Raw genomic sequence first — 13,200 nt, forward strand, 5'->3', positions numbered from 1 at the left:
CATCACTGGTCGCCGGCCAGCAACTCCTTTTCTTCCGGCTCCTGGCTCGTCAGCGAAGACCCCCGACGCCTGTAAGACTTGTGCAGCCGCAGCCCTCGTGGCTAGGTAACTTCGGCATTACGGTGCCTGCATAGCCTCCTTACTCTAGGGTCCCGAGTCCCTCGCTTCCGACTTGCCTTATCGGGTCCGCCCGAGACCACTAAACTTTCCGTGCCCTCGGGCACTTGTTTTAAATTGTGCACTTGAAGTATTTTCTAAGGGCTTTGGTTCTGTGCTTAGTACCCTGTCCTCTTAAAGAGTACAGGGCTGTTGTGATTCTAATAAATATACTGTTTATTTTCATAACACTTGTGTGGTGTCCTTTCACTTGGTGTTCAAGGGGCATGTGATGGTATTACAGCTGGCTTAACACGCCCTCTAGAGTTTAGCCCGAAGACTGCTCGTATCCACGCTACTAGGATAGCTGGTCTAAGGTTGACTTACAACCAATCACCATAAGGGTCGTTTGGAACGATACATAGTGGTCGCTAGAATAGCGAACGCTGCATATCGGGCCAACTTCTCACAGTTGGCATTTTTGTTCCTTAGCCAATTAGTGCCTCTAGCCTACCTCTGGTCACATGACTGGGTGTAGCTGAAAGTTGGGCTTTGTGTGTTCCTTCTAGACAGCCATGCACAATAGGGAGCTTAGATGTCCCTAAATGGGCCATCATTGACAGGTTGGGAGGGAAGGGCTCGGCACAACCCCGCTTACACCTGAATGGGCTGTGTCATGTCTTCACACAAAGGGCTACATACCCCTGTATTTAGTCTGGAGTCAGGACAGAGAAGGCAGGATGCCTGGGGATTTCAAAGGGAAACCTCTATAAGATTCTCCCCCACTGTAAAGGCACAACTGGATATATTTACTAGAGCTCAGACACTAACTCTTGAGTCCAGTACACTTCTAGACCTGTGGATACTGTACCAGGAAGAAGGACTGCTGTGCTGCTACAAGGGCAAAAACAACAATTGATGGACGGAATGTTGCACAGTGGCAAAACATTCATCCCCAGTCACAGATCTGGGTTTAATCCATCGTTATTTTGCTCACGAAGCCACCCCAGTTCAGACATGGCCATATGCAAATCAGTCTTGACCCTGTGTCTCATGGGAACAGTCCAGCTCGAACTGCCAAGCCATGTCTTCCCTGGAGCGGAATCAAGGATCCTAGGACCGGTTTCTGGCTATCAGCCTTCATCAGCCAGGATAGCTTTATTCCAGTGGCATGGAGAGCACAGGACTCACGTTGGAGCATACCCGTCCCACTCGGGGTAACAAATGTAAAAGCAACAATTGATGGACGGAATGTTGCACAATGGCAAAACATTCAGCCCCAGTCACAGATCTGGGTTTAATCCATCATTATTTGGCTCAACACACCACATCCATCAAATGTTTTGCCATTGTGCAACGTTCCGACCATCAATTGTTGATTTTGCATTTGTCACCCCGAGTGGGACGGGTATGCTCAGACGTGAGTCCCGTGCTCTCCATGCCTCTGGAATCAAGCTATCCTGCTGATGACGGCTGATAGCCAGAAACCGGTCCTAGGATGCTTGATTCCGGCCCAGGGAAGACATGGTTTGGCAGTTCGGACTGGACTGTTCCCATGAGGCACAGGGTCAAGACTGATTTGCATATGGCCATGTCTGAACTGGGGTGGTGCGGTGAGCAAAATAACAATGGATTAAACCCAGATCTGTGACTGGGGGTGAATGTTTTGCCATTGTGCGACATTCCGTCCATCAATTGTTGATTTTGCGTTGATGCTGCTACAAGGACTCTACACACACAGGGAAGTGGGGCAATAAAAGGTAAGTCGTTCTTTAGAAAAGGTGAGTAGACAAGATACACGTTGTTAAAAATGTATTCAGCCAGAAAAATTTACAGCATGCTTTATCATAGGGCTGCTACAACACCTCTGCACAAGCCAATAACGGAGGTGGAGCAATAGGGTGGGTTAGACAAAACAAACATAAAGGAAAAAATGTGAGATCAAAGGAAAGGTGCAGAGAAAACAATGTTAAAACTAATGCAGGGATCTCCTAACTTCCCTGTATTGGTGGACTCACTGGTTAGATTAAAAAGGTTTTAATCAACCAGTGGATGGTGGTATGCAGGTCTATAATGAACTCACTACCCCTCCACTCTGCAAGCTGTCAAGGTGTTTCAGCCGGATACTGCGTCTTCCCCGGCTTTCATCAGGACTAAAGAGTAGATCCATGCGAAACCTTTTTAATCCAACGAGGGAGTCCACCAATAAAGGGAAGTTCGGAGATCCCTGCGTTAGTTTTAACATTGTTTTCTCTGCACCTTTCCTTTGATCCTGCATTTTTTTCCTGTATGTTTGTGTTGTTTACCCCACCCTACTCCACTTCTGTTGTTGGCTTGCGCGAAGGTGTTGTAGCAGACCTATGATGAAGCATGCCACAAATTTTTGTGGGTGAGGGCAGTTTTAACAACGTGTGTCTTGTCTGCTCACCTCTTCTAAATATTTCCCCACTTCTCTGTATGTGTAGAGTCTTGTTACAGGAGGTCGGAGTGGAGTGATCCTCCTACCCTCATTTACTGTGTGTGAACTGCTACAAGGACTGCCACTCTGTTAGACTGCTGCTCTGAAGTAACTGCTGTCATACTGTGCTGACCTGCTACCTGTTTTCCTCTTGCCTGGGGAAGGAGAGCTGGGCCTGCAACTTCATCTTGAAGCCAAGGACTGGTCTGCTGGCATCCTGATCTGAGCCTCAGGGACATAAAAGGCTCCTCAATATCCTGTACTAAACCCTGGACCCAGCTTCAGCAAGTTCCTGTCCCACAACTGGTGCCCCTCAGGTCCTGGATCCTTGGTGTAGCTCAGTGAGCTGAAAATCAAGCTTTTGAGCTATACAGAACCATGAACAGGCTCATTTGCGCTGGGACCTCGCCGTTCGCATCGTGATTTTACGCAAAGTGCCGCCAGCCTGACTTCGTACTCCAGGATCAACCACTTGCTGGGGACCACCAATGTGCAGCTGCAGCCAGCCCCTTCATGATGCTTGGCCCCCTCTTTGTACTTCGTCACCAGCCTCACGCAACACTCTCCTTGCAGCTCTCTCCAACGCAAATGGGACTCTTGGTGCTATCTTGAGAAGGTAAAACTTCAGCGGAACTAATCTGGGGACTGTAGCTGACATGCCCTCCATCGCAGTTGGCCTGAACTTCTGATTTTGACCCAGTCCAGCGCAACCATATTTCCTGAATTGGCACTTTGTGCTTTTTGGCGCTATATTCACTATAGTCTTTAAAAATTCATAGCTCTGTTTCTACTGATGAATTTTTGTCGTTTAGGTCGATTTCATTTATTAAATTCTGCTCTGTGGTTCTAAACTGGTGAGGCATCCTTTTGTGGTGTATTTCATTGTCTTCTTGTTTGAAGACTTGCCTGAGTGCTCTGTGCCAAGCTACCATGGGGTTGAACACAGGTTAATTTGTGGGTTTGATGTGCCTTACCCTGACTAGGGTTGTGGTTATTGCTTGGCCAGGGCTCGCACCCCAGTGAACCAGTGACCCAATTGCTTACAGATGCATAGACAGTGATAGAGTTTAAGAATGTAATCAATGCTCCTATCTCTATAAACCTACCTCTGTAAACAAACATAGCCAGTGTCATGCTGTAAGTGCCAGCAATTCGGGTTTTATCTTTTTTATTAGTTGTTACAACGTTAGTTTTAAGAGTAATGATGTACATTTAAAAGAGGTTATAGCTAAGCCAGCTCATTTAAAATGACAAATGAAAAGAGATCAATATAATTACTGTAGAATATTAGTCTTTCAACATTTTAGGGTAATATTAATAAGGATGTGGTAGTGCTAATAACAACTTCTTTAAAATTCAAACGCCCCATTCATTTTGCCTCATTTCTTCCAAAAGACATTCATTTTTGTCTTCAATAAATCGAACTGAATAATCACAGACATCTGAAGCAGGGAAACACCATACTTTTATTTTGAAAGAAAATTAAAATAGCATGGTTCTGAATTTCAGCATTAAACATTCATTAGAAGCAGTTCATGTTGAAATTATTTATTCACGTGAATCTTCGGCCCTTAAAAGATAAAGGGATGCTTCCTACACAAATAGACACAGCTAGAAGGGAACATGAAATCAGAGCAACTATCACAACATAAAATATGATGCATATTGAGACATTTTAATAAAGGGACACTTACTCCATTTTACAGATAGGCGTACTTGGCAATATTTCCAATTGAAACAATTTTTAAATATAATAGGCCAGGTGTAATGTCAATGTACTCACGCAATTAATGACGTCTTTGTAGATAAATTAAAAAATAGTAGTAAAAGCAATGGTAGTGCTATTGATCATTTCACTGCTGTAGTTTACCTACTAATGTAATCCAGAGTCCACCAAGTTTTTAACAAATACTCTTAAACAAAATACTTTTTATCAAATGCTTTTGGTTTTAAGGTGCGAAGAAAAAGACATTATAACTGCTGTACCCTGTTCATGCAGGGTCTTTGAAGCGACAATTTAATGCCAGCACCTGCTAAACCAAATCACTTGAATACATCAATGGAATGCCAGGTTGTACAAGCTTACAAACAAATACACTTACAAAGTTTCATTGCTGTTTTGTTACCCATAGAAAGGCAGAATAAATGCATACCTAGACACAGACAAAGGCCATCTAGACTTGCCTAACAGTAAAAAAAAGTGTAACAAAAGTATATTTTAGAAAAAAACAATCATAACATAAGAATTAATACCAGATCTCGTTTTTGCTCAAAAAACGCCTATCTAGGTCAATACCTTTATCATACATTTGAAAAGGCACTGTTATAAAGGACGCTAATTTAGCAACTTTTCAGCGATGCTAGGACAAGTATACCATAGCATTGGGTGAACTTGCCACAAATTATATGTACATTAATTAAAAAGGATCTTATCTGAGATATGTATTAGAGCCACACCGTTATTAGGAATACACTTGAACACACACAACTTGTGAAGTTAACGTATGTATTCTGCTTGGAAAAACGTGGAGAAATGTTTTTGCTATTGCCTGTTAGTTATCAAAATCAAAGGTTAAGCTATTGCAGTTTTGTCACATTTCCACCTCATTGGATTCAATGTTGTACATTAGTAGTCGTGAATGAATTTTCGACCCACAATGTCAACATTGCTACTTCATGTAATTTTCAATGAAAAGGGGGAGGGGGGTGCTTGAATGGACACCGTCCCCCCTTTACTCATGACTCACAAGGATATCAAGCACTCTGTAGTTCTTTGCAAACCAGTCAATGACACATCTATGCCATACTCTTTCTGTCTTTACTGTGCAAGAAAGGGAGAATTTGCTCAATGTCTTTCCTAATCTATAGTCAAGTGAAAAATTGCAATTGCGTCTTGCCACGTAAAAAAGAGAGAATTCCTGTATAGATTCCTATAACAAAATACCAAACCTTTTGGAAGAGCTATTATATTCCTTGCTAGTACATCTGACACATGGAGACATATTCAAGATTTAGAAAAAACACTAATACCAAAGTAATGAACACTGTTTTGTTATAAACACTGCTTTGTACAACCTTTGCCAAGTCTGCTGTCAAATGTGTAAGAAGACGTTTGAAATTGGTCTACTTTGCATACTGTATGTACTCCTGCTAATGTATTTAATGTTGTGTATTAGTGATGCTGTTTTTTTCAGTCATGCTTTTTTGGCTATTTTCTCTGAGCCAGTTTGAAGTCCTGTAGGGTACATTGGCATTATAAAATATATACGAGAAATGCTATTAGAGTTTGCCATGTGTACTTGAAGCAGAATTAATTTCTTCTGTCTCTCAGAAAGCATAAATACTTATTGTTTGAGCAAGGCTTTTGAAGTTCCTTTCAAAGTCCACTTTTTAGAAGCCATACATTTCACTGCATTTGAACCACTGGCACCTGGACTGCCTCTTTTTGGTTTACAAAGACTGGCTTCTTAAGGAAAAACGGAGTACATGGTTTTCTAGAAATTCTTTTTAAATGTATCCTGGAATATTTCTTACGAATTCTTCTGCAAAGAAAAATAAACATTGAGTCAGGATATATGCTTTGCACGTATGGTGTAATCATGAATGCAGGAATTCACAAAACAAACACACACTGTTATCAGTCAATTTTATTGTAAAAAAACAAAAAAAAACAGCCGAGACCTCCCTTTAATTCGTGGCCATATCAACAATATCTCCAAATATGAGGAATGTATTAATAGATTCGTCAGTGAGATTAAGCTTCCAGACACTGTACAGAGATGAGTCAACCACCTTCAATGGAACAAAGATGGATATAGTTCAACAGTAAGTGTCTAGGATGACATGGTGTATAATTTTGCATTTAGGGGGTAAAAAGCTATTTGTATGTGTGGACCTGAGCTACACTTGACAAAGCAAACACTAACACCTAATAACAAATTGAACATGCTGAATAAATGGGCATGATTTAGAGTTTTGCGGGTGGATTATCCTGTCACAAACGTGACGGATATCCGGTCCACCTTACAACAAGTGCTATAGGATATGCAGACAAGATATCTGTCACTGATGCAATAAAGCAACCCTCCGCCAAACTCAAGATCAGGCAAAAATTGCTTTAATTAGTAACAATTTCAAATGGGAAAAAGCTGGAACACCGCGGTCTTAACCAGAGTGTTCTGAGTCCGCAAGCTAAACCACACTTGCCTTAACCACGCATATGCCTTAACCATGAATATTCAAAGTTAAGGCAATGCGTGCATTAGCTGCTGGCTTCTGGGGACAAAAGCAGGAAGACCTCAGAGGAAGAGATCTGTGGTGAATTAAGTGGTGCTGGGCTGTAGTTTTCTGGGATGGGGTAGTTTTTTTTGGCTGGGGGGTTGGGTCGTTTTATAGGCTGGGGGTGGGTCGTGGTAGTTTTCTGGGCTAGGGTTGGTTGGGGTATTTTTCTGGGCTGAGGGATCGGGTAGTTTTACAGGCTGGGGGTGGGTCGCGGTCATTTTCTGGCAAGGGCTGGGGTAGTTTTGTGGGCTGGGGGTGGGTTGGGTTAGTTTTCTGGGCTGGGGGTGAGTTGGGGTCGATTTCTGCGCTGGGGGTTCAGGGATAGTTTTCAGGGCTGGGGGAGTTTGGGGCGAGTTTTCAGGGCTGGGGGAATCAGGGTAGTAATCAGGGTAGTTTTCAGGGCTGGGTGGCCAGGGGTAGTTTTCAGGATTGGTGTTGTTGTCAGTAGTGCTCTGGGCTGGGGGAGAGTCGGGGTAGATTTGTTAAATTAGGGGATGAGGTATTAGACCTCAGGGCAGTGGGAGGGGAATGGGTAGTAGGGGTAGCTTTTAGGGCAATGGGGAGGGCGGAGTGGCTTTTAGGGCTGGTCTGGGACAGGTAAGGGTAAGGGACAGGGTTAAGGGACAAGGATTAAGTCCTCAGGGGGAGGGGAATGGGCAGTTGGGGTAGTTTTTAGTGCTTAGGGGAGGGCGGGTCGTTTTTAGGGCTGGGGTAGGGGTCGTTTTTTAAATAGAGGTTTGTCTAAGGGCATGGAAGGGGTTGGGGCAGTTGTAGGGACAGCACAATGAGGTGGGATGGGGCAAAGTATTGTTTAAGGGTTAGGGCCTGCATGGGGGTTTGGACGGGGTAGGGGTATTAGGACCTCAGGGCGGGGAAGGGCAACAGGGGGTGAGTCTGGAGCTTAGGTCGGGGGAAGGGTGATTGTGACCTTAGCTACGCATACCCCTTTACCATTCATGCACAAAATTACATGGTAAAGAAATGCTAGTAAAGACGCATTCGTGGTTTAGGCTGCGTGGTAGAGGCAAGCGTGGTTTATTCAGTTGTTCCTTTATCATCCTGTCTGGTTCAGCTGTCATCGAGAAGAGAGGATACTGTGGTGGCCTGTGCATGCCTGAGCTCTGACTGAGGATCAGAACCCAGGTGATCGCCTTTTGCAACTGTGAGGAGGAACTTAAGTCTCACCAGAGGAAGCGCTGTGGACGCACAGCTACTGCCGCTGCAAAGCCCTGAGTGTTACTTACCATCAGCAGCCACTACAGCCCTCTACCACGTCTGAGAGAGAGAAACTCTCCTGGGGACTGGGGTAGCACAGCACCTGCACAAGCGTATAAGGCGGATGCAGGAATGGAGGGCCTGGGGGGACATGTTCTGCCACATAGCTCTTGGGGCACTGCAACTCATCTGACTTTCGGAAGAGTCAAAGCTGGATTCCTGAGACTAAGAATACTAGCGGGGGTAACCTGAATGTCACCTATAGTGAATGGGAATAACCACTTCCATTATCGAGAGGGAAGTGGGTCTCAGGGACCTGCCTATAGCCCCAACCTCAGGGGGCTGTGTGTATTGTTTGTGTATGCCGTGTTTTACTTTTTGTTCATATATAAATTCTCTTATTTTCATAAAGAGCAAGTATTTGACTGGAAAACTATTAATTGATGCTACTGAACGTATTTTGAGTTTTGAATTGAGCCTCCTGTATCTACCTCCCCCACGAAGACTATTACTGCTTGATCCACCCTGCTACTGTGAGTCAAGTGCCGAAGGGGTACTTGGCCCAATTGCTGAGGAATGATAGTAGGTTGGCCCCCGCGACATCATGAGTAAAATGCCTCAACCCAAACGGTGGGGGCCAGTAGCCCCTTCTTGCCCCATCAAAGAGGTTCTAGCAAACCCTGTTTCCGCGTCCCTTGATTCACTGTCTAAATCTTCTACCTCCAGCTTTACCGCCTGATTAAAAAAAGACCTTATCGTCATCTTGTTCAAAGGTCAGGCCAGGCATAGCCAAAATGTATCCCAGAGGTATCAATTCATCTGTTTCACTCACACATGCCACGCTTGTACAATGCATGCTACACAAATAAACAAGCACAACATACACTTGGGATGCTAGCATGAGAAGCAGAACTTTACATGAGTGGGCCAGTAGGCTCCATTTCATTGACACATAAAAAAGGTTTGGTCACAAGTATGGAGTCACAAAGCACACGCCTCTACATACAAAATCCACACCAGGAACAGTAGTTTGCTGTCTGTCAAAGAGGGCACTCTTAGTTATGTATGTTATATTGTATTTGTAAAGCACAGCTTTCACTCCGAGGAGCATCATGGTGCTATGCGGGCCCTAATGTGCACACACAGCTATAGCTCAGGACTCAAATGAGTGATAGACAAAAAGCTTCAGGCGCATAAAAAATTCAGGTTTTCAGGGCTTTTCTAAAGATGGTCTCTGTTTGAATTAAATGAAGTTAACTAGGAAGTAGGTTCCAGGCTTTAGTCCCGAGGTCCGCAATTGACTTCCTGCCTTTGGTGATGCACCTAAACCTGGACCGGAGGTAGTAGGGACCTGAGGATCTGAAAGCTCTGTAGGCGATTACCAGGATCTTGAAGATAGCTCTTTTGCGGATAGGCAGCCAGTGTAATAATTGTAGGGCAGCTGAGGCAGAAGAGCCTCTGGGCCATTTTAAGACTAACCATGCAGCTGCATGCTGGACCACATGGAGTTTGTTTAGGATGGACGTATTGGCTGTATATCGGCTATTGCAGTAATCCAATCTAGAGGTGATTAGGGCTACTGGCACTGCCTTTCTGGCTGAGCAGGGGTGTAAATCAAATACTTTTTAAAGGGCCTTTATAAGGTTGAAGCAAGCACAAGCCACTACTAAGCATTGCTGATGAAAAGATAGTGATGAGTCAAATGTTACCCCTAAATTCTTTACTACATTTACTATGTTGGGAGGGGAGGAATGTCTTTGGGCCACCATAGGTTGGGGAATAAAATTTGGGATTTTCCTAATGGCATAATCTCGTTTTTTTCGGAGGTACACTGCAGATGATTCACTTGCATTCGTTGAAACCCCGCTGTAAGGCAGTGTTGTAGATTTTCTTCAGCCTGGGTGGAGGGTTTGTCTAATACCAAAATTAGCTGTGTATCGTCAGCATACAAAATAGTCTCAATGTTAAATGATGATATCAGGCTGATGAGGGGCCCCATGTAGGAATTAAAAAGCAATGGACTTAGAATGGAGCCCTGTGGAACCCCAGAGAGCAGGGATTTTTCTGCTGACTGATTATGACCAAGAGTGGCAACTTGTCTTCGGTTGAACAGAAAAGATTTTAGCCAAGCCAAGGATAGATCAGAAATGCAATATGTTTTGAGATGGTCCATCAAAATGTCATGGGAGAACTTATCAAATGCGGCCGATAAGTCTAATAGAATCAGCACAGCGTTTTTCCTTGGTCTAAAGCAGATTTAAGGGTTTCTGCAGTGTATAGTAATGCTGATTCTGTTGAGTGCTGGGGCCTGAAACCTGTTTGACTAAGATGTAAAATATTTGCCTCTTCTAAGTAGGTCATAAGTTGAGTGTTGACTAATTTCTCCATGATTTTACTGTTTCACAGAAGCAGTGTGATAGGACGAAGATTGGAGAGAATGGTAGGGTCTACAAGTTGTTTTTTCTGAAGGGGATCTGACTGCTGTGATTTCCCATCCTTAGGTACTTCTGCTTGTGAGAGGGAGGAATGTAATATCTTATTTATGACTGGATTAATAGTGTCAATAATAGCATGCAGAATCTGTGGGGGGCATGGGTCAAACGGAGACCCTGCTTTACAGGAGACAATGGCCTGTTGAAATGACTGTTCTAAGCTAATAGTTAGCAGGGTCAATCTATCACCTGCATAATTAGGAAATACCTCTATCGGCAAGGAGAGGGGCATTTTGAAATCTTTTTGTAGAGTTTGAACTTTGTGTTAAAAAAATCAGCAATACAATTGCATAGAATCTGTGATGGGAGGATTCCCTTGTTGAAGTGTTTTAGGGTGAGTGAAGGAGTTCACTATCTTAAAAAAAAAATTTGGTCCGAGTTGGCAAGTATAAGTAGGTTGATTAAGTAGAATTTCTTTTCAACTTTAATCCGTTGATGGTAATGGACAAATTCAGGAACTTGCTGTTGTCAAGGGACAAGCATAGGTCTCTGTACACATACTCGATTAGCGTGATGCTACAGCCTAAAATCAAGTCAGCATACCAATCTGGATACCAAATACATGTTTTGCGGCACTCAAGGCAGAGGAACACAACTGTACACCATTACCAGAAAGGGGTCATTCCCAGCCCACAAGTCAACCTCAAATAAATGGCTGAGGAAAAAGACGTTACCATTGGGTATGAAGGATTCTTATGTTTTACCAGATGACAAGGTAAAAAAAGTGTCCCATACCTTTAGATGAGGAAGAGTATGAGAATATCCACTGCTGGATAGTATGAAGACTAACAAACTTCATCTGAGTGTGACACTACTATCTGGAGTGGTGTAGTAATCCTTTTATGGTAATGCATGTGGTATGCTGTGTAAACATTGAGTGTCAGCTTGTCTAAATCCTTGCCTCAAAAGTGCAATAAAACGTGTTATGGCAATCCAGAAGCCAGTATGACTGCTTTCTGTACCACGACAACTGTTTTCACTGCACACTCACTCCTATGAAACTTGGGGTACCATATTTATGTCCCATAGATTTTAGGTTTTTATTTTGGCATTCTGCCAAGAGGGCTTTCTCTTACAAAAGAAGTAAAGACACACAGCTCACTTTCACACTGAATGATGGAACCATCACAACAAGGAGAAAAGTTTGTGAAGGTGGCCAAAAGAGGGGGGATGTAGGAGAGGTAGGTAAAGAATGGAACTAGCTTGTTCACAGTCAAGAAGCCTACTCTGGTGATTCTTTGCTTTACACAATTGACCATGGACCTTGTAGGTCTCATTTCCTGGAATAAGCAAATAATGGAGTACCGCTTGCATATTTTTTCCATGGTTTTTATTGGGTTTATTTTATTGTTCCACACTCAGAACTCGCTATCCTGGGAGAATTCTCATGAAATCTCAAACTACTTGGACCAAGCAGAGACTGGGGAGGTTCATCATAGGCATCAATAGTGAGAGCAAATATGAAATGGAGTCCATGCAGTAATAAACGGGATAAACAAGTGTCTCAACTCTCCTGACACTGGTTGTTAGAAATCCCCTGCATGTAGAAGCTATTCCAAAAATCCGATAATTCTGGCAGATAAGTCACTTTGGTTGTGTTCCTACACCACACTGACACAATCAGAGGGTAGAGTGCACTTTAGACCAGGGTCACATAGATCGTGATGAAAGCATAGTGATGTATATACATGCTAAGGGCAGGAACAAGTGTACCGAGAAGTAAGGAGATAGCCTAATAACCACCAGTGACCCCACTCCATCCATTTCATTTTAATCTTGTATAAGACAGGATGCAACCTAAACAAAATCCTACATCCATCCTACTCTTAATACAATTTTACATCACACTCATGACCCTTCGTATTTCTAATAAAAGACTTGGTAATAAATAAGAGCTTTGGATGAGCCCACTCAACAGCAGCTGGCACTGGAGAATGAGCACCTCAATGATAAAGTACGCCATTTAGTGTGGGTGAGGGTAACGTTATTGTTTTAAGCCTATAACTGAAAATGAATTGTTATAATAGAGTCAAATCACAGATTACTTTGAAAGAGGCAAACAATGGACAACAGTAGATAAATAAATAGTATTTGTATACAAAAGAAGAGCCTATCAATCTTTATTGTCTACAACAGAAAGAGTATAATGAATGCCCTCCCTTTCAAGAGGAACATAATCGCAATCGGTGAGGTCTGGGTCAAATTCTCTCCACTGAGCTCATCGCGAAGCGGTGCTAGAGGCAAGGTGACCGTAGCAAAACTGATGATGGAATCCAAATGCACCCACTTCAGTAGCCACCCCACAACGGAAGGCTATGAATAATTCATCTATTACCAACATTTGTCATTTTTTTTAGCAAAGCTTTTAAACATAGGATCAATTGAGCTATAAGAAAAGGGCTATTTATTAGTAATGTGATTGAAAAGGGCACACATTTAAATCGTTAATGTAATTCCTAGCAAACCATTATATTGGCTTGGTAAGTATCTGTTTTTAAAACTTAAATTCAGTTGATTTCACCAGTAAGTACAACCTCCTCCAGAAGATCATTTCAGCAGTGTTCCAAAGTGGCTGCCATTTTCGAAAGACCTTGGTAGGCATTTACTCAAAAGTTGAGCATTTAGAAAACAGTCCTACCACAAAGATGACAGGGGACC

At 43.0% G+C, this 13,200-nt stretch overlaps 1 protein-coding gene across 2 annotated transcripts in view; it reads right to left on the reverse strand.

Annotated features, from left to right (window-relative positions):
• Positions 1 to 4,002: 4,002 nt before the first annotated feature.
• LOC147709244 (metastasis-associated protein MTA3-like) overlaps positions 4,003 to 13,200 on the reverse strand; it is a 790,513-nt gene continuing 781,315 nt past the window's right edge. For both annotated transcript variants that reach the window (XM_086927807.1, XM_086927806.1), the window contains one exon: positions 4,003 to 6,096. In XM_086927807.1, coding sequence (XP_086783933.1) covers positions 6,085 to 6,096 — 12 coding nt within the window. In that variant the 3' untranslated portion in view covers positions 4,003 to 6,084. The remainder of the gene's footprint in view (positions 6,097 to 13,200) is intronic.

This window comes from Lissotriton vulgaris, chromosome 6 (assembly GCF_964263255.1).
Source record: "Lissotriton vulgaris chromosome 6, aLisVul1.2, whole genome shotgun sequence".
In the NCBI taxonomy this organism is placed as follows: domain Eukaryota; kingdom Metazoa; phylum Chordata; class Amphibia; order Caudata; family Salamandridae; genus Lissotriton; species Lissotriton vulgaris.